Raw genomic sequence first — 26,050 nt, 5'->3', positions numbered from 1 at the left:
CCCTTCTATGTAAATTAGGCTTTTAGCTTTGACTGGCTAATCTGGATTGAACAGCTAATGAGTCTCTGTTGCTGCTAAGTAGAAGTTACCAGCTCAACTAGCCCTTGAGTGAGAGGAGACTAAACAACCTCATTCTGACACGTTAGTAACTCAGGTTCTTCATCAGCTTTGTGTAACTGTCTTACAAAACATGCCAGGGCCATATGCCTCAAAGGACTGAACAAAAGAAGTCCAGAGAACTGGCCTTTAGAGAATATGTCATTAAGTGGTAGATAAGTACATTGCTATATTTGGCTAAACACAACCTTCTCTAGAAAGAATATGATTTACAAGAGAGAAAAAAAACCCCAGATGCTTAATTCACTGGGGTATGGGGTATGTTTTTTGTTTGGGTGAGCTTGATTGCATAAGGAGAAAATGGATGGTCCAGTCTAGGAATGTCCTGGTTGACAGCAGGATATCTAATTGTCATTTATAGGTCACTGAACGGCCATGTGCCCCTACGGGAAGTCTTTCATCTCCCATCAGGCATAATAATCAGGGGTTAAATCAGAACAAGGGAGTATTCTCTCTAGAATCCCAGTGTGACATGATCGCAGATTCGTTTATCAGTTCACTTAGCCTAAAGCTTGGGCTCCAAGGACAGAGCCAAAATGGGAGGCAACAGGCTAGCATGGGGGGGAGAAGAAATTTTCATTAAGATAAAAAGAAGTGCGAGCTCATACTAGGGCAAGCAAGCATGGGAGAGAGGAAAGACGCCAAGAGTGGGAGGTGAGGAAGGCAAAGCAGGCGAAGAAAGGCTGCTGCGAGTTGTGTTTGTGGTATGGGTTGTGTTTGCTGGTCTCAAAGCAACTGGTCCTTAGCAATCCACCCAAGGAGAGCTCTTTTAAAAACAGTGGATGGGGGCTTCCCTGGTGGCGCAGTGGTTGAGAGTCCGCCTGCCGATGCAGGGGACACGGGTTCGTGCCCCGGTCCGGGAAGATCCCACATGCCACGGAGCAGCTGGGCCTGTGAGCCATGGCTGCTGAGCCTGCGCTCCACAACGGGAGAGGCCACAACAGTGAGAGGCCCGCGTACCGCCAAAAAAAAAAAACAAAAAAAAACCCCAAAACAGTGGATGCCCAAGCCCCCTGTCAGATCAATAAAATCAGAATTTCTACAGGTGGAGCCTGGGCATGGTTTTGTTTCCATTCCTTAGGTGATTCTTTAGGCTGAAGCATATCCCAAATTCTTTAAGAGCTTAGCAATTGAGACTTACCTTGAAACACAAGCTTGTTTTACTGGAGGTGCCCCAATCCTCTGGACATTTGGGTTCCGGGGTGGTTGTAGGCTCTGGTGGGCGAGTTACTCCTTCTGCCCAGTGTTTGCACACAAATTTTGCCTTTTCTTCACATCTCAAGACATCCCACAAGCCCCCTGCAACCCCAGTTCTCATGGCAACACACCCGGCTTTCCGTCCTGCAGGTAACAAAGCAGAATTCACTCAACAAGGGATTGTGAAAGCCAGCTGTGTTCACAGAAGACAGTTCAAACCTGAGCCTCAAGCTGTGGGATCAAATCTACATGTGACGAGAAAATGTAGAGGAGAGATCCTGCAGCATTTGGCCATTGATTTGTGCTATTTTTGAACCATTATTTACCTTTTATTTGTGTGGCCTGTATCCCCAACTGAATTATAATCTCAAATGTCAGAGTTTTGGTAACATTTTGTATTTCTAATATCTGGCAGGGTGCCCCCCTCAACACAGACATTTAACAGTACAATAGTTTTAGTATGATAAAATTTACCATAATGACAAAAATCATGTTTTGTGTTTTTCTTCCCAAGGAAGTTGATTTTTTTGAATTTATTTTTTATTTTATATCGCTGTCTAGTTGATTTACAATGTTGTGTTAGTTTCAGGTGTACAGCAAAGTGATTCAGTTATACACATACATATACCCAAAAATAATGGGGTTTTGATGTTTCTTTCTTTTTAAAAAAAAATATTTAAGATCTGTTATTTTTCCCCCTGGGGTCCATGTAGATATCTGAGAACAGAAGTTCTTTGGACTTCAAAATGAGACACGCCTGAGCTAGAGATTTTAGATCAATTACTCAACTATTATGAACCCATTTCCTCGTCTTAAAATGCAAATACTGCTACCTACCTTACAGAGTTGTGATGCATGCCAGCTTTAATGGATAAAAGAGTACATAAAAGACAGTGTGGACTATACTAAGCTTCATGGTTTGAAGCTTTCTGTTTTACCGTCATCATTATTTCAAAATAGTAATTAAGATAGAGCTTTGGAAACATTAGGATTCCTTGCTGCTAAGATGAGACAGTCTTTGCTGTCCTTTTAAAGGCAGTAAATGTTTAGAAGTAACTCTCAAAGTTCTGGGGAGGTATATTTTTCCCAAAATATTTTCTGTAAGATTGCTAATTCCCTATGACTCTGGTTTGATCCATTTTTATTCCCTAAGGATGTTACAGGATTAATCTCTCAGAATCCTACTGCTAAATGATCAACACCAGTGAAATTAAGGAGTTTTGCCTGGAGAGTAAGAATTACCACCCTTCAAAAAAACAAAAACGTGCACACGCTCTTAATATACTGCCCTGTTCTTTCAAAATAAACTGAAGTCTTACTATTTTTCAGAATGTTCAATAATTTAAAAAAATCACACTATCCAAATTACTGATCTCTTTTCCTTATTGACAGCTGAGGATACAAATTTTTAAAACTTCTGAAGATTAGGACTTATTAGGCCAAGTAGTTAATTTGTGCCCTTAAGCTATATTATTCCTTCTTTAGCTTTTTATCTAGGCACAATGAAACACTTGCTATAAGGATGTTGAATTTCCTAAATGCAGTCATACTGAATTACGTCATAGGCTAGACACCAGTGCATAAAGAAAGCAAAGAATCTTTCAGAGTCTACTTCAGAAACTTCTTATTAAAAAAGGCAAATCAAAATTTATAGGGAGGGAGGGTGATCTTAGTGCAAACAGCCTGGATTTGGAAATTACAAAGATTAGTCTAAATCCGTGCTTATAAATTTTTCAAGTTCCAGTTTCCACCTCTTTACAATGAGGATACTTAAACTTACCTTGCAGGTTTCCTATAAGGATAAAATTAAATCCAAGGCATATAAAGGGCTAAACGGGGTAGCCCATTCAAGATATTGAAATAATGAGTTCCACATAAGCACTAAATCTTGTTCCAGATTTAGCGCAGTCATAATTCTATTCATAGTTACATTGAAAAGCTTTATATCCCTTGAGGACAATTTTAAGTTCTCAGAAGTAAGTTAACCATTTGGAATCTTTATGACCATTCAGGATTTCATCACTGTTTCATAAATACTTCAAATAGAGCGGTACCAGATAACCTAGCAGTTTTCTCTTCTCTTTTTTTTTTTTTTTAGACCACTGCAAACTAATGGGAACATTTTTAAAAGAAAAAGCAAAAAGAGAATGAAATATAAGATAATAAAATCTAAAGAGCACAATTAATTTACATAAGTCTGTTTGGAAAGGTGCCGTGAAGGAATTACAGGCTTGGCCCGATAGACGACGTGTAGGGTAAATGGAAACCCAAGACCAAAGTGCTGGGACTTCCCTGGTGGTCCAGCGGTTAAGAATCCACGCTTCCACTGCAGAGGGCAGGGGTTCCATCCCTGCTCGGGGAACTAAGATCCCTCATGCCACATGGTGTGGCCAAAAAAGAAGAAAAAAGAACACAGATTCTTGGTCCCCTCGCCAGATCACCTGAAACAAGACCGAAGCTCTGAACATACCTGGCATATCTGAATTCCAGTGGGTGAACTGAACCCCTTCCGCGACGGTCCACTGAAAAGTTCCTTTGTTTTGTACATCTGAAAGTCCTATCCAAAAATATCTTTCAGGCCTCAATCCAACCAAACTAGTCAGAAAGGCTTGTTCATATCTTAAAAAAATAAATAAATAAACTAAATTTTAGAAAAATGTGAATTTTTCTAATTATCCACATGAAAAGTACCTCAATTGTATGCCTGAGCTATGCTTTAGTTGGCAAATCAAACCTATTGTGTTCTATTTACATGTCATTTAAATAATGCAAAGTTTCACTAAGGAAATGTGATCTTCTGAAGGAAACATATCATACAGCTGATTGAATAAAATCATTCAAATGTACCCAAACTATTTTCTCTATTGCTCACCAGTCCCTCTGCTCCTCCTAAAAGTGAAAGAGAACTCTGAAAACGCCAAGGAGAAAACTATCGCCTTTTAAAATACATTGTTTGAAAATCAGTCCACTGTTCAAATATTTCAAATGCTCTACACAATTCTTGGTGAAGTAAGTGGAGAGGTTGTAACATTATCGAGGACAAGACAATTAGAAAATCTGTGTGGATTTTCCCCTCAATTTCATTCTCATTTTTCAGCTCTGAAACAAAAGAGAAAATTATCAAGAAATACAGAGAACTAGAGATTCAATCTCTAGAAAGAACTGGGAGCAGAATCACAAATTCCAGCGTTTGCTCTCCTCTGGATCCCATCCTTATATTTGGCGTAATCTGGTAATAATACAATGTAGTTGGTAAGGCAAACCAAATTTGTCTTAATTGATAAACAGACAATGACGCAGCAACATATGCAAAAAAATATCTCTTTGGAGCAGAAGAAAAGTGATGTCCAAAGTTTCCAGGAACAAAGGGAGCTGTAGATGGCTCCAGCGAGAATAGAGAGGGCAATGGAGAGAAAGTCACAATAACAGAACATTTGTTTGACCCTAGTCTGAATAATTTCATTCCCTAAACTGAACAAACCAAAAAAATTTAAAAGTAACAGCTCAATTTTTCTTAAAGCCCCCAAACCAAATTGAACCACAGAGTTAGTGAGTTCCTGAACACAAGTATCACAGAAAACACATAAAGAAAAGCAAACTTAAAATAGAAAATCTAGGGAAATCTCTATTCCAGTAGACCCAAAGACCAACAGTACAGATCAGAACATGCTCCCACAGTACTTAAAAACGTATAGCTCACTTCCAGGTCATAAGATAAAAATTATCTATGTTCTTATTTTCAGAGGTTAGCATTGTATAAGGGTGTTACAATGTATCAGACGTTTAACTATACATGAAAAAAGAATGTTGAAAAACAAGTTCTTTTATAAAAACTATATGAATTCTATGATATCTTTCATTTTATCAAAGAATTTTTAATATCAATAGCATCCTCTACATTTTATTGGGTCTGCGTTGAAAGGTCAATAAATATAACTTACTGTATTAAAACTCAATAATTTTTACCTATTTAGTTCCAATCAGATGGACATTTTTTAAATTTTCTTTTAAGTTTCTTCTGTGCCTGATCCAGTACTTTGCAAAAAGCAGGAGGAAAATAAATACTAAAACCTAAAGAAGGATGGGACTCTTGATGTTAAAAGTTACATAAAATTCTCTGTGTTCACATCATTTTCTGGACCTAATAATCTAGTAAACCTAGCAAAGCAAAGCAAAACAAAGAATGGAAGACTGGAAAGAATGAATAAAATATTCAGTAAGTCTCTCTGCCTTTTTTGTTGGAGGTGGTAGTACAGATAGAGAGTTTGATTTTTGACATGACAAATTTTACTTACTATTTTTGCTTTAAAAATTTTGAGATCTGCTACATTTAAAAAAAGTTAAAAAAGATCTCTCATGGAGCTCAATATCAAAAAAGCAAACAACCCAATTAAAAAATGGGAAGAAGACCTGAATAGACATTTCACCAAAGAAGACATACAGATGGCCAAGAAGCACATGAAAAGATGCTCAACATCACTAATTATTAGAGAAATGCATAGGAAAACTACAATGAAGTATCACCTCACACCAGTTAGAATGGCCATCATCAAAAAGTCTACAAACAGGAAATGCTGGAGAGGGTGTGGAGAAAAGGAAACCCTTTTGCACTGTTGGTGGGAATGGAAATTGATACAGCCACTATGGGGAACAGTATGGAGGTTCCTTAAAAAACTAAATATAGAACTATCAAATGACCCAGCAATCCCACTACTGGGCATATACCCTGAGAAAACTGTAATTCAAAAGGACACATGCACCCCAATGTTCACTGCAGCTCTATTTACAATAGCCAGGACATGGAAACAACCTAAATGGCCATCGACAGACAAATGGATAAAGAAGATTTGGTACATATATACAATGGAATATTACTCAGCCATAAAAAGGAACGAAATTTGGTCATTTGTAGAGACGTGGATGGTCCTAGAGTCTGTCATACAGAGTGAAGTAAGCCAGAAAGAGAAAAACAAATATCGTATATTAACACACATATGTGGAATATAGAAAAATGGTACAGATGAACCTATTCGTAGGGAAGGAATAGAGATGTAGAGGTAGAGAACGGACATGTGGACACGGTGGGGAAGGGGAGGGTGAGACAAATTGGGAGATTAGGTTTGACATAAACACACTACCATGTGTAAAATAGCTAGCTAGTGGGAACCTGCTGTATAGCACGGGGAGCTCAGCTCGGTGCTCTGTGATGACCTAGATGGGTGGGATGGGGGTGGGTGGGAGAGAGGTCCAAGAGGGAGGGGATATAGGTATACATATAGCTGACTCACCTGCTTGTACAGCAGAAACTAACACAACATTGTAAAGCAATTATACTCCAATAAATAAATAAATAAATAAAGTTAGATCTATAAACAACATTTACCAGAGCATTAGCAAACTGTTCTGAACATTGTTTTATGGTACTAAAAGTAGCAAAATATTTTATTGTGTTTTCAATGAAGAATCCAAGTAAAAACATGATTTTTAATGCTCCTATATTTACAAACCATACTTCAAGATTCAATGTAATTTACTCAGAAATTTAGAGCACATTGATATGCTTTTTTGGAAATGGTTCATTATTTGATACATTTTTTTAAAAACATGAAAATAGTTGCATACCTGTCTTCGATAGTTGTTAGGTAAGCCTTCTCATTCACACAGGTTTGGTTTGCTTCTGTAAATGTTGAAAGTGTGTGTCCAATCAAATAGCAGTAGAAGCCATGTCTTTTCCAGCCCTATTGATGTTATGAAGCAGATTATCATGCATATTTATTATATAATATTATTTGAATAATTCCTCTATGATGAAACACAAATTGATAAATAATAGAAGTGTGTAAAGAACACAAATATGAATAATTTGACATGAAATGAAAACAATTTATGTGAATAAGGAAAACAGGAGTGCATTGTTCCACAAATGGCAATTATGATACAAAATGGGGTGAGGGGAGTCATTCTCTCCACTTCTGATGCAACTTCCAACAAAAATGATTTGTGACATGTTTACCCAAGAAACTGAACAAAATGGCTAAGATCTCAGTTATAGAATAGGTAACTTGTTATTGCAGAATAACAAGCCTAGTCACCTATTGAAGCCAGTAGTAGATAGTGAGTATAAAGCTGTACCATCTGGTCACAGGATAGTACTTATCAAACTTTTGGCAACATGATTTGATGTGCTTCCTCTCCCACACTTCAAACACACAGAAATAAAAGCATGCTAAATAAAAACATAACAATAAACAGAAAATCCATACTAGAATTTGGGAGAAAGAAGGGGAAATCTCCAAGTATCAAAAACAAATACTAGAAAACTAAAAAGCTGGAATGGAAAATGCACAAGCTGAGACTGTAGTTGCCTGGTTATGTATCAGACCAAGATTAAGGTCCTAGAGTCTAGGGGCTGGGGTATTAATGTCCATACAGATTAGGAAATTTGGCCATCAGCCCACCTGAGGCAGGGAGATAGAACTGAAGTCCTTGTATAAAGATGATACCCACTAAGGGTAGCCCCTCTTTGAAAGGAGAGCGAGAAAACTCCCCCCACAGGAGGAGGAAATGACAGAGATTCTTGTCACCTGCCTGGGGTTCTGGGTGAAGGAAGAAAAAAATTCTTCTGTTTGAAAATAAATACCAAGTCCGTGCCATAGATGGGTGCCAGTCCCAACTTTACACTACCCACATTGCATAAGAATCTACAGCCCAAAAAGTACAGTATAAAATGTAGTTTACAGAAGGAGAATCTTGCAGGCACTTTGAGAAGTAAAATGTAAAACCACACAACAGAAATATTTCCACAATCCAGGTCATCTAAGACTATGACATTTGAGGGTCAGGGTGGGGATGGGATGGGGACGAATTCACAATCAAAAATTATAAACCATGTGAGAAAAATGTCTCATTTTAAGGGAGAGTCAACAGTTTAACATAATAAAACAATCTGGAAAAAATACAAAAAGAAGCATGTTGAGATGATTTAAGTGACAAAAGAAGAAACAGAATCAATGATGAAAGATCAAAATACTATGAACAAAGAACGAGAGGATTCAAACACACACAAAAACGAATTTCTAGAAAGGAAAAATATGAAGTTAAAAACTCAATGGCCAGATTAAATATAGAAAATATGGTTTCAGAAAGATTAGTAAATTGACTGAATGTAGAAGAGAGATGAGAATAAGAAAAGATGTTTTAAAAATCATATTGATAGAAAATATAAATGATAGAATGAGAAGGTTGAAAATCAACCTGAGAGAAGTTTCAGAAGCACTGAATAAAATTAATGACTGGTAATTTTCAAGAATGGAAAGATACAAATCCTCAAAACGAAGAGGCACACTCAATACCAAATGGAACCAATAAAATAAATCCAAAACTGAACATACTGTACTTACAGACAGAGAAAATGAGATCTGAAAATCAATCAGAGAGAAAATACAGAGCATCCACTTTTTAAAAAAAGAAGATTTAGTCTAGTAGGAATTCCAATGGCAAAAATAAAGGCCAGGAGAAAATGAAATAATATGTAAAGTGCTGTCAGAAAACAGTTATCAATCTAGAATTCTAAAATGACCTGCCTAAATTACATTCAAGAGATTTTCAAACAAAGACAGAGTTTTCCACTCCCAAATCCCAGGGAAAGCACTTCTAAAAGATTTACTTTGGCAAGAAAGGAAAGCCAAGAGGAGCAAGTGGACTAAAAGTCTACGCTGAGCAAAGAAGTCAATAAATGTCGGTAAATCCAGGTCTACCTGCCTGGACAAATAGCAAAGATACCTAATTGGTGGTGGGAAGTTGAAGAATGGAATAGTAATAAGATCTGTAGTTTAGTCAATAATATTGTATCCATGCCAACTACCTGTAGTGATCATGTACTCTGGTTAGAGAAAATGTTGTCATTGGCTGAAGTGGAGTGGATGATACAGGGGAATACTCGGTACTCTTTTTTTCAACTTCTTGTGAGTCTAACATTACTTCAAAATTTGAAAAATTTTGAACGTTTGAGTGGAATAATTAACATTCATTTTGTTCATGAGGCAGAGAGAGATATTGGTTAACTTCAAGTCAGGAATGCATGTTAAAAATATAAGGGGGGGCTTCCCTGGTGGCGCAGTGGTTGAGAGTCCACCTGCCGATGTAGGGGACACAGGTTCGTGCCCCAGTCCGGGAGGATCCCACATGCCGTGGAGTGGCTGGTCCCGTGAGCCATGGCCGCTGAGCCTGCGCGTCCAGAGCCTATGCTCCGCAACGGGAGAGGCCACAGCAATGAGAGGCCCACATACAAAAAATAATAATAATAATAAGGGTAACAATTTTTTTAAAAAAAAAGTAAGAATGTATAACTTCCAAACCCATACAGAAGGAAAATGGAATAAATATATTCAATAGAACCAATGTCATGCCCATGGTCCATGGTTTCAATTCCACAAAACTGGTGTTTACCAGTTAAAAGCCAGAGTTCCTCAAATTAGATTAAAAATGAAAATGCAGATATTTATTTATAATAGCCATTCCTAAAATATAATGACACATAATGATTAAAAGCAAGCAGCTGGAGAAAGAGGTTCCAGGGAAATACCACGCAAAAGATAGTTTCTGTGGCAATATTAATATTATTTAAAATTGACTTTATGATAAAAAAGCATTATTATGAATGAAGAAATAATTACATAGTTGAAGGACTGATTCACCAAGAAGATATAATACAGATCAAAGTACATAAATCAAAGCTTGATACAGTTACAAGGAGAATATTTTGTCAAGCAGACAAAATATTAGAAATATAGAATATCTGGATAATATAATTGCTAAGTTTTATCTAGTCACCATATATAGACCCCTGAACCCCCAGATCAAAGATCATTCTGTTCAAGCACAGATGGAATATTTATAAAAACTGACTATGAACTAGATAATGAAGAAAATCTCAACAAATAACAACAAAAACTTTATATGAGCACAACGCAGTGAAATTTAAATCAACAGTAGCTCCCAATTATTTAGGAACTAAAACACAAACAAAACCCCATCACTACCAGCAAATTCTACCACTATGAAAGCACACACATACACATTTCTAAATAATTCATGGGTCAAAAAAACCTTAATGGAAATAAAAAATATTTATAATTTAATCATATGAAAACACCACATAACAAAACTTGGTGGCTGGTCCATGGTTTCAATTCCACCTTTTATTTCTGTAAACATTTTAATACACAGTCACTTTAATGTCATATCCATTAATTCCACCATCTAAGCTCCTGGTGGTATGTTTTATAATTTTGGATTTCACACTCATCTGTGGGATTCCCAATCAGCCTGGGAAGTAGGACTTCTGTATAAAGAGGATTTACATTTGCGTCTGTCAGACATCCAGGAATATTAGCAACTTGGGACCATTTCATGTTAATTTCTTAGATCAAGGTTTCCCATACAGGTAGCAATGAATTGAAAACTGAATCCCAGATCTTTATGACAGAAGGCCTGGAGTTTTGAATTCTCAGAAATACCCCTACACCACCAAGTACCCAGGCCCAGACAAAAAAACTATTATCTTCCTTTGCTGACAAGTGGATTTTTTTCTAGACTTTCCAGCGATTTGAGGAAATCAGTGCCTAGAGCATGTGTTTTTAAACAGGCTAAATTAATATCTCTGAGTTCTTGTATCTTCTCCTGTTTAGTTAGAAACATAATGTTTATCTTTTAAGATCACTGAAAGCATAATAACCACACTCAACAAACAGTTGGCTGATATTTTCTTCTTTTTCTTATTTAACCTAATGATTAAATTGGATTTTATCATTATAGACATGACAGTTCACAGAAAAAATATACACAAAATTTTGATTGTGTAGAAATAATAAAATTTGAGGATTGGTTTATTACTTATAGAAAATTACAATAATAGACAATCTCCTGTACCTGCATATGATTAGGCAAAGAATATGTAAGTGTACTGGTAGTGAAACCAGCAGTGAAAGTGTACTTGGCAGGAAACTCGGGTTCTAGCCTTACCTCTGTGTGACTCATACAAAGTTATCACTTCTCTGGGCTAAAATTTCCAGAACACAAAAATTAAAAGGGGGTTTTCAAGCATCACTAAGATCCTTTCTATCTCTCACATTGTATGATTTTCTGTGTTTGCTCTATTTTTCTTTATGGTTTACTTGTTCAGTACTCAATTATGTTTCATGAATTCTGGTGTTTGCTATGATTTGATCACAACTTGACACTCTTGGATAGAAAATCAGTTGCAACTTTATTTTTATCCAAGAGAAGTGAGAAAGGAAAAAAGAGGAAGATGGGCAACTCAGCAATCAAACAGGAAAATGATAACCATACATCCCGTATTTTGCAGCTTCTTTATGCTTTTAGAAACAGTTCCACAGAAATCACTTACTTTAACCTCAAAGAAAGATAAGACCTGCGGGGAGGTATTACTAACTGTGGTGCAGGTGAGAATAAAGCACGATAGGACTGCATGGTTTGACTTGGTTTAACTGAGTTACTACCTGGTACTACCAACTAGAGCCTAGACCTCCTGCCTCCCAGACCCTCAGTAATCTACTGAGAAGACTCCCCACCAGAAACAGGCTCACCAGAAATATTATAAATGGAAAAAATGACTAAGGATAGTTTGCTATCTGCAAATTAAGGTTATCCACTGGAAATGTCCTTGATGACCCATAGCGTCATAGACTACCACTACCTGTAAGGTGAAGCAGTTGGCCCCTATTATTAAGTACCTTCACAGACAAAAATAAAGCTATCACATCATATTTGCTGATTTGAAACCACTGCGTGCGTTCTGTACTCACTCTCCGGCAGCCTGTTTCCACTTCCACTATTCCTGGAGTTTGGGCTTGTGATTTCATCTTACAGATGTAGCCAAGAGACTGTTCACAGGCCCGATCCGCCCAGTACCCATCCTGCAGAAAGCAAAGGAAAAAAAAAAACAACAACTCAATGATCATCAGTTGTTTGGTGCTATTTCCTCATAACTGCACCTCTGAAAAGGGAAATAAGATTCGAGGTTATTAAGAGAAAAAGGTATCTATGAAAAGGAAAGGTAAATGGACATTTTACCAGGGAACTGCAAATTTGACTTTGGCTACAAAGATATAAAGAGATTGTAGCCCCAGTATGTTTTTTATGTCTTTGCCGTCAAGCCACTCTGGAGGGGGATCTAGAGAGAAACGAAAATTGCTCATAAGCCCTTAAGAGATGGTCCCAACAGAAGGTTTACCTCCTCATCCATCCTATGGGCAGCTGTTTTCAAGTTAACTGAGTACATGTAAAGCCACCCAGAAAGAAGGCCCCAAGCAACATGCCCAACCTGAAACCAGTTTTCTTCCCTCCATTCTTCCCATTTCTATTGATGAGGGTCCCCCCGACCGAGCTAAGGTACCATATTTCACTCTACTTCAAATTCCACCCTTTCTGCCTTCCTTAGAGATTTCACATTAAAAGATTTCTCTTCTCCTTCCCTTAACTGCTAAACACCTTGTAAAATGTTTTCCATACCCACTACAACCTGGTACTCAACTCTTCAGCTAGTGTAATATTTGCAAATTGCAGATTAGGTTTGGCTACTCCCAGGCTAATGCATGTTTTCTCATGGCCAGTATTTTCCCTACACACCCCTCTACCTCTCCCTCCATGCTTTCAGCCATACTGTCTTTTGAGTTCCCTACAAGTAGGATGCTCTCTGGTCTCCCCTTCCCAGGACACACTTCTGCCTATTCTTTCAATAATTAACACATACTCTTTTTTTTTTTTTTTGCTGTATGTGGGCCTCTCACTGCCACGGCCTCTCCCACTGCAGAGCACAGGCTCCAGACGCTCAGGCCCAGAGGCCATGGCCCACGGGCCCAGCCACTCTGCGGCACGTGGGATCCTCCCGGACCAGGGCACAAACCCACATCCCCTGCACCGGCAGGCGGACTCTCAACCACTGTGCCACCAGGGAAGCCCCATACTCTTTTCTTAAGCTTTCAATTTATCACCATAATAACAACCACAATGATAAAAACAGTAGCTAATACTTATTGAGCAGGAAGTTCGGGCCAGGCACTGTGCACGTTATACACCTTAACCCATTTAATCCTTATACCCACCATATGAGCTGGGTATGATTATGATTATGATTATTATTTTACAAATGAGGAAATAAGCCATGCATCAAAACCAAGCCTCTTAACCACCATCTTCATTCTCTATTAACAAAAGATTACTTGATGATATACTTCAGTCGCTGAGTGATATTTAAGACATGGAAGCCATTTTTTCATATTTGGCACCTCTTTGTAACCTGAAAAAAAATCTGTAGCTCTCCAAGCACAGACTCTAGGCTGTTGGACCCAGAGTAGATCTAGCTAGGTCTCCATCCACTCAGAGCAACCAGCTAAAAGTAGGACCAAAGCTCTGAATTGATTCATCAAGCCATGTAAAAACATGTGCCACCACCTGTGGAGAAAAGGGAACCCTCCTACACCATTGGTGGGAATGTAAATTGGTGCAGCCACTATGGAGAACAATATGGAGGTTCCTCCAAAAAACAAAAATAAAACTACCATATGACCCAGCAATCCCACTCCTAGGCACATACCCAGAGAAAACTATAATTTGATATATGCACCCCAATGTTCATTGCAGCATTATTTACAATGGCCAGGACATGGAAGCAACCTAAATGTCCATCGACAGAGGAATGGATAAAAAAGATGTGGTACATACATACAACAGAATATTAGCCATAAAAAAGAACAAAATAATGTCAATTGCAGCAACATGGATGGACCTAGAGATTGTCATACTGAGTGAAGTAAGTCAGACACAGAAAGACAAATACATATCACTTATATGTGGAATCTAAAAAAAGTGTACAAATAAACTTATTTACAAAACAGAAGCAGAGTCACAGATGTAGAAAACGTATGGTTATCGGGGGGAAAGGGGGAAGAGATAAATTGGGAGATTGGGATTGACATATACACACTACTATATATAAAATAGATAACTAATAAGGACCTGCTGTAGAGCACAGGGAGCTCTACTCAATACTCTGTAATGACCTATATGGGAATAGAATCTAAGAAAGAGCGGATATATGTGTATGCATAACTGATTCACTTTGCTGTACAGTAGACACTAACACAACACGGAAAATCAACTATACTCCAATAAAAATTTAAAAACAAACGAACTTAGGACCAAGCATAGAAATGATATGAGCGTTCGTTATTGGTTAATTTCATCTTTGAAATGAAAGTTTCTATCTGTTGCTTTTCTAGTCCTCTTGAGAATTTGGGTGTGCTAGACAATTGAGAGAGACTCAAAAAACTGAATCTGAATTCTCGTTCAACCTTGATCTATGTCAATTCAGTAGAATAGAAACAATGGAAACAATCGTACGTAATAAGTGGGACGGAAGGAAAATTTCCCTGTGGCTTTTGCTAGATATCAGTAACTAAAGTTGCCTTACTTTGCCTTTCATCACCACACAGTCTTCCTGCCTATTGTTTTCATGACTTGGTTCTCCACGAAGCCATTTGGTAAATGTTACAGGGGCTCCATCACTCCATTCAAAGTACATTTGAATCTTGATGTCATTTAAGCCAATCCATAACTCATCACTTGGCTCTAAACAGGAAGAAAAACACAGAAGTCATTTACCCAAAGTTTTCTTTCTAACCATCAGAAGGTTATCAGGAAAGGAAGACCCATTCTTTATCAACAACTCCCTTGATATTATCACTAGCATGAAAGACCATCCTCTTGAGCTTTAAACGGATCGACCTCTGTAGACTGAGATGTCAACTACATTTTATGTTGTCAATTTTAGTTTAAAATGTGTAATGTATTCTTCACATTGTGGATATGACTGTATTCTTTTGTTGTGCTACTGCAAATTCTATCTCCTGGGAGTTGTTAAATGGAAACTGAAGTAGGTCTATCATTTTCCTCTATCTTGTGAAGCTGCTTTTTTGTTATAAATAATTTATCATACCAACCACACTCATGGTGTGCTGGAAATATGGTAGCTTATTTATACATAAATCTATTTGACTACGATTAAATCTTATGAATGTTTTAAAATAATAAAAATTAAAAACCACTCCTATTTTACTGACGATGTTATCAAGAACATTCTAGGTGTTTCTGTTAAAGTTTAATCACTGTAATAGGAGTGAAAATGATCCATACAGTGAGAAAATATATAAACTGAAGGGTTGGGCTATCTTCTGGCATTTAGCGCTTATTTATTAGTCTATGTATATGAATGAATCTGCCACCATTTTCACTATGAAACACCAGAAAAACCCAAATAACAAACAAAAGTTAAAATAAAAACAACCAGGTATAGATATAAAAGATGATCATTCTGTTTTGAAAATTCTATGAAGAGCATTATTGATTTTATCAGTAGTTTTAATTCTAAGAATTCTAAATATCATAAGTAAAAATGGGACAAAATAGAAGGCCTGAGGTCTCATGACTAAAATCATACACATTTCCATATTTTAAAAATCGAAGGAATACACAATTCAATATCTATTTAAGTTTCATATGTTCTTTAAACAGTTAAATAAAATTACTTGCCAAAAGTTTGTAAAGATGACATTGTAGTAGAAAATGAGAAATATGCCGCATTGTATAGGAATTTCCCTAAATGGTTTAGTCTCTTCCTCCTAAAACTGTCACTCATCTTTGCTTTTGGAGAAGTCCCTGACTGGCCTGGTGCCAGTCCCAGCAGATGTTTCCAGCACCATGAAACATGAATGGCATTGTCAGGATGACCCCTTTTCCTTTCACTTAATCTGGCAGATCATGTTCTTTGGGCAGTAAATATAGGCTCCAAAATGACCTCATGTACCCCTCAAGGTTTTTAGGTTCAAGACCAATGAAAACCTAAACTCCCAAGTCCCACAATTATAATAAAGTATTAAGAGTTTCTGATAAACATTTTTCTCACTAAACTGTTCTCCCCACCCCGTAGCTTTCGTATGCACAAGCTTGATCCGACAAAAATATATAAGATGTGAGCATAAAGTTGTTAGACGGACTTATCAATCTGTTAGGGAAGCTGTCTTTGTTGATGGAGTCATAACTTATATGTGTAGGTCCCAATTTATCCACTGTATTTCCATGATTAACATGAAAGATATCAACTCAACTAGCTAAAAAAAGGTTTTCTAGGCTTCTGACTTAGAAACAATAATTTTAACTTTATAACTTTCCTTTACCTTTATCAATATTGTTTGTATTGTTTTAAATAAATAAATCTTTATCAATAATAAAAAAGAGAAGGTTTCCATAGTGAAAGTTTACTAATTTTCCAGCTGAGTTTAAAAGCAACCTTCGTCATCCAAACTCCTAAAATAACTCTAGCAATAAATATATCAGGTTCTCCTATTACTAGACCATATTATATAAAGTAGAGCAAAATGTGCACGTTAGCCCTGCAGCCCCTTAACTAATGTGTTTTCCACTGATTCACTTGCAAACTTTATTCCCTATTATAAGTATCATGCCATCTATGTCATGATATTATTCAGATACATTGGTTTTGATTACATTATTACCGTGTAATCCAGATGCTCCAGGATAGGTAAATGTAGGCTAATTAAGAAATTATTTATGGGCTGTAGCAGAATATCATCATCACCCTACCAAACTCAGTGAGGTGAGCAAAGGAGAAAGGATTCCATTCAGCACTGGCACGAACAGCAGCAGTGTTGGGGATATTTTACATCTTTCTCTGAGACTACTTTATTTTTCTCATCTATTTGTTCATTGTTTTTTTCTTCTCCCCTACCCCCGCTCCTATCAATTTTCAGGCAGTAAGTGTCAGGAAGCAGTCCCCACCATCACCACCATCCATTTCCTCTTGTTTTGCTCTCTGGAAACGAAAAGGTCCAGCTATTCTGCGGTATCATAAGTGGAAGCAGAAAATGATCATCATTTAATCAGCAAGTATGACTGAGCACCCGTCATCACTACTTCCTTCCTCGCCCTCCTCCTCTTCAGGATAAGTATCCCCAACTCATTTTACTCACTTTTTAAATGTTTTTGATAGGGCCAATCTTTTAAAACTTTACAATATTTAGTTACTACATTTTCTCTTCATCTCTTAGAGTCCTAAAATCGAGATGCAAATTTCTTTAAAAGGTGTAGGCCACCATCTAACCGCTCCAATCAAATAAATTCTTTCTTTCTCTGCTCATCATTCTAGCAGCCTTAGCTAGATTAATAAAGAAAGTAAAATTCAAAGGATGAGATGGTTCATTTAGAGACCTTTCCTGTGAGACAAAATATGGGCCTTAAAAGAGAAAATACATCCATACACACAACTAATTCCAACTAGTGAAATATTGTTCACAAATGTAAGGTAGACTGCTCTGAATCCAGATTATATATAGAAACACAGTATTCTTAAAACTATGCATGGGCCTCCCTGGTGGCGCAAGTGGTTGAGAGTCCGCCTGCCGATGCAGGGGATACGGGTTCATGCCCCGGTCTGGGAGGATCCCATATGCCGCGGAGCGGCTGGGCCCGTGAGCCATGGCCGCTGAGCCTGCGCGTCCGGAGCCTGCGCGTCCGGAGCCTGTGCTCCGCAACGGGGGAGGCCACAACAGTGAGAGGCCCGCATACCGCAAAAAAAAAAAAAAAAAAAAAAACTATGCATAAGTTGATTCCATATTAAAAAAACTCAAATGTTCTCTTAGTGGTAGAAATTCTTTAAATTACTATATAATTTTAATATTTTAGGCATGATTAATATTTGTTACTGAATTGTTCATTGAATTGTTAACTTGAATTTATTAGATTATTAGATTTAACATTTATGATTAAATTTTCCAAAGATGGGTGGTAAGTCAGGAAGATGAGAATCAAGTGTATTACAGATGAAGTTCTTACCATAGCCCAGCTGGGAGATAATGAAGTCAAATTCCTCGATGCTGTGTATACTTGCTAGGTCACCACCTTCCTTCCTACATGCAATCAAGGCATCTCTTTGGATTTTCTTGTCTTCTCTGTAAATCTTGTAACAGTGACCTGCATACGGCCACCACTGACTTAGACAGTTGGTAGGCACATCACTTTCTAGAAAAAAAAGAAAAAGAGTTTGGAAAACATTTAAAAGGAGGGTTTTTGTTTGTTTGTTTTGCGGTACGCGGGCCTCTCACTGTTGTGGCCTCTCCCGTTGCGGAGCACAGGCTCCGGACGCGCAGGCTCAGCGGCCATGGCTCACGGGCCCAGCTGCTCCGCGGCATGTGGGATCTTCCCGGACCGGGGCATGAACCCATGTCCCCTGCATCGGCAGGCAGACTCTCAACCACTGCGCCACCAGGGAAGCCCTAAAAGGAGGTTTTTTTAATTGTTTTTAAAAATTTTTAATTTAACAATATTTTCTATCATTCTCTATAGGAGACAATTCATAGTCATAGGCAAATATAGCTAATATTTATTTTTCCATTTTTTGGCACAGGTATTCACAAAAGATAGACGAGATTGTGTTTGCTTTCAGACTAAAGATGATATGGAAGTCATCTTTCATTTAAAAATAAAGCCAAATGAGAAATCTGTTATTTTCAACTGTACCTACAACAAGGCCACAGCAAAATACAATAGATTGTCTCATTTCGTCTGCATTTTATCATTGGCATACCTGTCCTAAGCATGTTCTATAAATACTGGAAGCACAAGAGCTTTGCCATATAATGTATTCATTCCTCAGAAGATTTCAAGTTACCTCTATTCTACGGACATTAGGAAGCCATCCATCCCTCAGAGGATGGGCAAGACTCACAAGGCAGGCAGGAGAAAGATGTGCTGACACAGGGCCTAGAATGGGTGGGGGGCAGGAGGGGGGTCACCAAGGAGCTTCTGAAACCATGGCAGTGTGAGCCGGCCACCTGTGCCTTTGAACTAACCCATTGCCGTGGATTTGCTCCCAGAAGATGACACATAACAGTGCAGAAATCACAGGGACTTCGATTCCGAAGTCTTTCAGGCAAAATCTGAATCTGCCACAAGCTGTGTGATGTTGGGTCAGTCACATCACATGAACCAAACTATCCATGTATGTAAAAAATTGTAAATAATATTAATACTAGTACTAATATTAAACTACCCATCCTCACTGTGTTCTTCTGCACTTGAGATAATACGACTATAAATTACAAATATGACAACAATGTTTAATCAAACCAGTAACAGTGACCAATGTCCTAATTATTGCTACTAGTAGTCAGGGTCAAATGTCATGACCTTGGGCTTCCCTGGTGGCGCAGTGGTTGAGAGTCCGCCTGCCGATGCAGGGGATACGGGTTCGTGCCCCGGCCTGGGAAGATCCCACATGCCGCGGAGTGGCTGGGCCCGTGAGCCATGGCCGCTGAGCCTGCGCGTCCGGAGCCTGTGCTCCGCAACGGGAGAGGCCACAACAGTGAGAGGCCCGCATAACGCAAAAAAAAAGAAAAAAAGAAAAAATGTCATGACCTTGATTATACATGACAAATATGCACTGTGACAGTAATGAGCCAGGGAAAGTGTCAGTAACAATGTTCAAAGGCAAGAGACTCGCTTCATTCATCCTCATATAGGCCCTGAAATGGCACAGGGCCTGGCACAGAGTAAGTGTCATGAATTGTTGGTCAAGAAAAAGAACTGAAGTTATATTCACTATACAACAGCTTATTATGACCATTTTATGGATACTATTTCAAACAGCAATTGAGCAATATATCTTGCTTAAAGAGGGACTATATTGCCAAATGAATGTCAATTTCTATATTTAAGTTTGATACTAAATGTTCTCAAATGTGCTGCCTTAGTAAAGGTTCAGTACAGGGCACCTTTGTTATCTGTTTCATGTATCAGTTCCATAGTCTCTCAAAGTCTGGGAATGTCTGCATCACCTTTGTATAAGCTCAAGATTCTGAGTACAGTCATTCAAGTAAATAGGCAGTCCTGAGATCCAAACACTGTATTATTATAACAGAGAAATGCATACTTTTAGAAAATCTATTCCTTCTATACAGTTCCAGTAGTTACCAAAAAAAAAAAAAAAAAAAAAAAAGGTTAGTATCACTCTGGAGCCCTCTTGTGGGATATTTTAATTTTGCTGCTCAAGAAAGCTGAAAATGATGCCAGCACATGCTGAGGGCTTCAAAAACTAAACAGATGCACTTTTAAAATATTTCAAAACAGGAAAACAACCAATGTAGAGGCGTCCCCTGGGGCAGCCACAAAAAATGACTTATTCCTGTACAGCAACACTGTCTGACTGAAATATAACATAATCCACAAATGGGAGCCACGTATGGAATTATACATTTGCCAGTTGCCATGTTAAATACAAGTCTCAAGAGAGACAGGTAACTTTCATTATAAGAATACATCATATTTAACCCAATATATCCAAAATATTATCATATCAATATGTAATCAATTAAAAAATAATGAGATCGTTTACTTTTGTTTTTCATGCGACGTCTTGTGAGTCCACCGTGTATTTTACACTCACGGCAAATCTCTGTTGGAACTAGCCGCATTTCATGTGCTCAGTGGTCACATGTGGTTAGTGGCTACTGAACTGGACAGTGTAGCTCTAGCAACCTAGGGATCATGGACGAACAGGGTGGCATTGCAAAGACAAACAGGGGACGAGGTGGAACCCTTGCCCAAGAAAGTCACCCATAATGTATGCCTCATAATCCTAACTCTGATATGCTTTTCCAAGCTCTGGTTTATTTGAGTTTATAGATAAGATAGAATGATTAATCCAGGAAGTATAGAGAAATTCAAAAACCAATGGGAAGTGAAAGTTAGCAAGTGAAGCAAGTAAGGCATGTAACCGAGCAAGACCTTAGGGAGCCTTCCTGGGACAAAGCCCCTCCCCCATATCCTCTGCTGTAGCTCCTCTCTGAAGTACCCAGATAATAGTATCTGATGGACATTTCCTGAGTTGTTTTACAGATGCTAAAACCACCACCAAATGGAAGAAATTAACTACTTCATGATCAGGAGCGTGTTGGCACCTAAGGATTGATAACATTAACCCCTGGGACACTGCCCTGTTCCCTTACCATCAACCAATCACAGAATTGTGCACAAGCTGATCACATACCCTGCAACCCACCTCCCTCACCTGGACTTTACAAATGCTTTCCTGAAACCTATAGGGGAGTTCAGTGTTTTGAGCACTAGCTGCCCTGGACTCCTTGCTTGGCACCTGCAATAAACCCTGCAATTTCCTTCACCACAACCCGGTGTCAGTAGATTGGCTTTACTGCACGCAGACCAGCAGACCCAAGTTTGGTTCCAGTAACAGCCATAGCAGAGAAATAAGAATAATGGACTGAGTGCTTGACAATATGAACAAACATTCACAGGAAGAACAAATGTTAGTATTTCCACTTAATAGATAGGAAACTAAAACTGGGGGGTTAAGGAACAAGGCCAAGTTACAGAATTCCACCTCCTTACCTCAGACATGATAAAACCACCATTCTCCTCATCCCCTAAGTGGTAATTCCAAATCTTCTGAAGGAGAATTATACGAGCTCTTCCAAGAGGGAAGGATTATATCAGTACCATTTCTCGTATGGGAGGAATAGAGGAGATGAAATACAAAAATGACTGAGGTCTCCCTGAGGCGTGCCCACAGCCATAAGGGTGACCCTGTAAAGTATAATCAAACCCAGTAATGGGACCCTCATCTATGTCCATTGGAGAGCTCCGCCATATTTGTATCCATTAAAATGGCAAACCCACCCACTCTTTGATCTGGCAATTCCACTTCTAGAAATAATCACACACATCAAATGACATATGTATAAAGTTACTCACTGTGGGATTGTTTGTAATAATAAAAAATTGGAAGTAAACTAAAGCTCCATTAATAGGGGACTGGTTAAAAAAAACATAGTCTCTCCCTGCAATGGCTAACGTACAGCCATAAAAATGAATACAGAAGCTACCTATGTACTGTATGGAAGGATGCCCAAAATTGTTATTAAGTGAAAAAAGTAGAGCAAAGTGTATCATATGCTGTCATTTGTATAAAACAGACAAAAAGAATTACAAACATATTTATTCATATAGTCATAGAATAACTAGGTAAGGATATACACCCAGACACAGTTATTCAGAGAGGAACTGCAAATTTGAAGTAAGAACTGGAAGAAATTATTATTATTTATCATGTTGTACCATGGACTTTCTAGCCATGTCGATCATATTTTAAAATAAATGAAATTGCTTTTAAAAGTCAAGGAGCAGGGCCTCCCTGGTGGCGCAGTGGTTGAGAGTCCGCCTGCCGATGCAGGGGATACGGGTTCGTGCCCCGGTCTGGGAGGATCCCATATGCCGCGGAGCGGCTGGGCCCGTGAGCCATGGCCGCTGGGCCTGCGCGTCCGGAGCCTGTGCTCCGCAACGGGAGAGGCCACAACAGTGAGAGGCCCGCATACCGCAAAAAGAAAAAAAAAAAAAAAAAAGTCAAGGAGCAAAAAAAGTAAAGAATGCCACGCTGTCAGATTTCCCAAGCAGAATATATATATACATACATAAATGACCTTGAAGTATTAAGCGTCTCTCCAAAAACAGCTGATAGTGAAAAAAATGTATCAATAGTTAGTTTGCTTTTTGTCAATTTGAAGGAAAAAATGCATTCTGGGCTTAGTAGCTTAATTCTTCTATAAAATTATAATAGAGAGCATAATTGCATTTTTTCCCACTGGTCTAGCCTATATATAAAATTCAGTGACTACTTCTGGGATGTTTTATTCCATTTTGGTGAAGACTTCAGTGTATATGTTAAACTAAATAACACTGGTGCCCAGATACACCATTAAATAGTGAGGACATAATAAAAACATTCCTTTCAGATACTGATTTCCTAGCTTGGATTCCAGTTTTGTCACATGTGCGAGTTTTTTATATCCTCTGACTATCTTTTTCCTCATCTAAAATGTGTGAATAATAATACCTACCTCACAGGGCAGCTGTGAAGATAAAATTTTTATTAATGCTGTGTCAAAGGCTTTGCTCATGCCCAAACACTCCAGAACACTCAGTAAAGGTTAGCAACCAACAAAAAGACATTCTGTAGGAATATCATTAAGTTGATACCATAAATGATCAACAAAACCTGTCATTGCCTACAGTTAGGACTAGACTGTAATTTGATCTTTAAATTATAATATTTTATACACTTCAGATCAAACAGATCACTTACCTGAGGGGATCACAAAAGAATTCAAAGTTGTGTTGCCCTTTTTACAAATATAGCCTAGTTTCTGAACACATTGCAGATTTTCCCATTTAGCACTTTTCCCGGGATTTAGTGACACACAGCTTTTTCCTGGTTCTGCTGATGGACTTCCTTTGGGGAAAAGAAAAAATAAAAGTGGGACTATTATAGGAATTACAAGTAGATAGACCCCCAGAGCCTCGTGTGTTTATCCTTGGCATTTATTGGATCCCCACTCTTTCTGCTACACATTCACAAATAAATATTTACTGCCTTCAGAGCAAAAGACATGTTGGGTGTCTATTTGTTTTCTCATTGTTGGATCATTCCAATACCTGAAATGTTGATTATATAAGTTTACTTCTTTGAAATAAATTTTTCCCCACAATATCAAACAATAAAGCTAAACCTTAAACCCTGAACAATCTTTACACTGGGTTATTTTATGTATGATAGGGGGGTAAATAACAAAAGAATATACAATGTTCCAAATCAGCCATATTCAACATTGTCGATACCTCCCCAAAAACCTAAGTCAAGCTAACTGTGGACCAGCCAGAGAATTTCTGGACATGGAAAAACTTTCTCCAATTAGAAAGAAGAGGCAGGAAAGAAGGCAATGCGAGAAAGAGAAGGAAAGAGATGCTAGAAGCAGCAATGTGCCATAGTAAACGCTGGTAAAGGACTCCCAGAGCTCAGACTCCCTCTCAAGATTTTCAACTCAGCCTATTGAAGGATACTTTTAGCAGCTAACCTCTCACCTCATTGCTTACTGGAAGCGGATTAAAGAACCAGGTCAAGTCAACTTTCTTAATGCAATCGAATCATGCATAGATACCCACTTTTCTCATGCTTTTCCACCACTTTAATAAATGATTTTGAAACGAGTGCTCTAAAAACTTGCTCCATCTCACAAGAGAAGACAGGTTGATGAGTCACATTTTGTCAATGATTCTGCTTTGTGACCTCTCACGTGTTTACGACCTGGACCTGGACCACACTTCCCCTTCCCAAAAGATGGGAATCACATCACCTGCTCCATAAAGCCTTTGTCAAAAATTTTTGGAAGTTGCTTGAACAGCACGCAAAGAAAAAATTGTTAGTGGTAAGGATAAAGACGTTTTTTACATGTGTTGATAATATGACCAAACTTCCAGTATAACTGAACTAACAGAGAAGGTACCAGTACTAGAAAGAAACTGCTGGAAACGATAATGTATTTTACAGCTAACAGTTATTATTTAATATATGAGCTTGTAAATCATAGTAATACAGTTATTTATCAATAGAACACCAATACCTACTTTAATATATCAACTCTTTGTCTTTAAGTGGTTACTACAGTTATATATTTGAATTCACACTTCTATACCATTTGTGTAAAATATCCTCACTTCAAATGTAGATGTATTTTAATAGATGCTTTACTTGTTAATTACTCAATTGAAGGGTGATTGAACAATTTATACAATAACAACTTCTAATGTTCCACAAGGTTTCTAATTTTCATTTGAAGAAACTCTCATATTATTTCAGAAGGTGGTTTAATTTTGTGCCTACTTCTCAGGAATTGGTTTAATAAGGAAGGACATTTCTTTTCCTTTCTCATTAGTATTCCAATTTTATTCCTCACTTTCACAGAATCTAGACCCCTCAATTTTCTCACTGAACTCTCAGAATGGAAGTGGTTAAATATTACAATAATCATCACTTAAAATTGAGTAATAAATAAAATGATCTGCCTACAATAATTAAGCAGCAAAGAATAAACTAATCCCCCAATAAATGATTATTATTGTCTAATGATCTAAGCCAATTGGCATTCTCCAATTTAGTGTGACTGAGTCAGTAAGCAGACAAATCAAATTCTCATTCATAAATAGCACATCTTATATTCCCTTGCAGCAGTGTTTACTTACCACATTCCAGAGGAAAGCAGAGCTGACTCTTAGTGACAGCCCTGTAAACATCATGCATTGAAGGAGTACATTGAAAGTCAAATTTCATAGTAAAATCTAATCAGTTTAAACCAATGTATGTCCTCTAAAAATTCCCTCTCATGTTTTAGCATATTCTGAATATTATCTATTTATTTCAAAGTTTTCTTTTTCTTTTTAATACCATAAGTCGGTAACATGGAAAATGGAGAGTTTAATTTTCTAAGCCAAATGCAAAAACCATTCGATGGCTTTAAAAAAAGAAGTCTGGCCATATGAAGAAACACCACACCAGTATTTTCCATAGCAGAACTGGTAAATGAAAATGTGACCCGTCCTTTCCCACACCTACGGCAGACATCACTAATCCTTACCTGCACACGTTCCTAATAAATCAAGATTAGTACAGGATGGGGCCTGGGTTGGGAGTGGAGAATTATACTCAGTAGAGTGCCTTACGCAGCCACTAACAATGGTTGGTATTGGTGAATAAGATGAAGACTTTTTGTCATCATTGGTCCTTTTGTTTTCTCAG

The 26,050-nt window shown here is 37.9% G+C and overlaps 1 protein-coding gene across 1 annotated transcript in view; it reads right to left on the bottom strand.

Annotated features, from left to right (window-relative positions):
• Positions 1-26,050, bottom strand: part of MRC1 (mannose receptor C-type 1) — a 93,328-nt gene that overhangs the window by 39,644 nt on the left and 27,634 nt on the right. Inside the window, exons 6-12 of the mRNA XM_060096158.1 lie at positions 23,564-23,710; positions 18,244-18,429; positions 14,807-14,964; positions 12,141-12,251; positions 6,937-7,052; positions 3,785-3,933; positions 1,259-1,458 (exon numbers count right to left, since the gene is read on the bottom strand). Coding sequence (XP_059952141.1) covers positions 1,259-1,458; positions 3,785-3,933; positions 6,937-7,052; positions 12,141-12,251; positions 14,807-14,964; positions 18,244-18,429; positions 23,564-23,710 — 1,067 coding nt within the window. The remainder of the gene's footprint in view (positions 1-1,258; positions 1,459-3,784; positions 3,934-6,936; positions 7,053-12,140; positions 12,252-14,806; positions 14,965-18,243; positions 18,430-23,563; positions 23,711-26,050) is intronic.

This window comes from Mesoplodon densirostris, chromosome 4 (genome assembly GCF_025265405.1).
Source record: "Mesoplodon densirostris isolate mMesDen1 chromosome 4, mMesDen1 primary haplotype, whole genome shotgun sequence".
Classification (NCBI taxonomy): Eukaryota; Metazoa; Chordata; class Mammalia; order Artiodactyla; family Ziphiidae; genus Mesoplodon; species Mesoplodon densirostris.
This window is presented reverse-complemented; position numbering and strand designations above follow the sequence as displayed.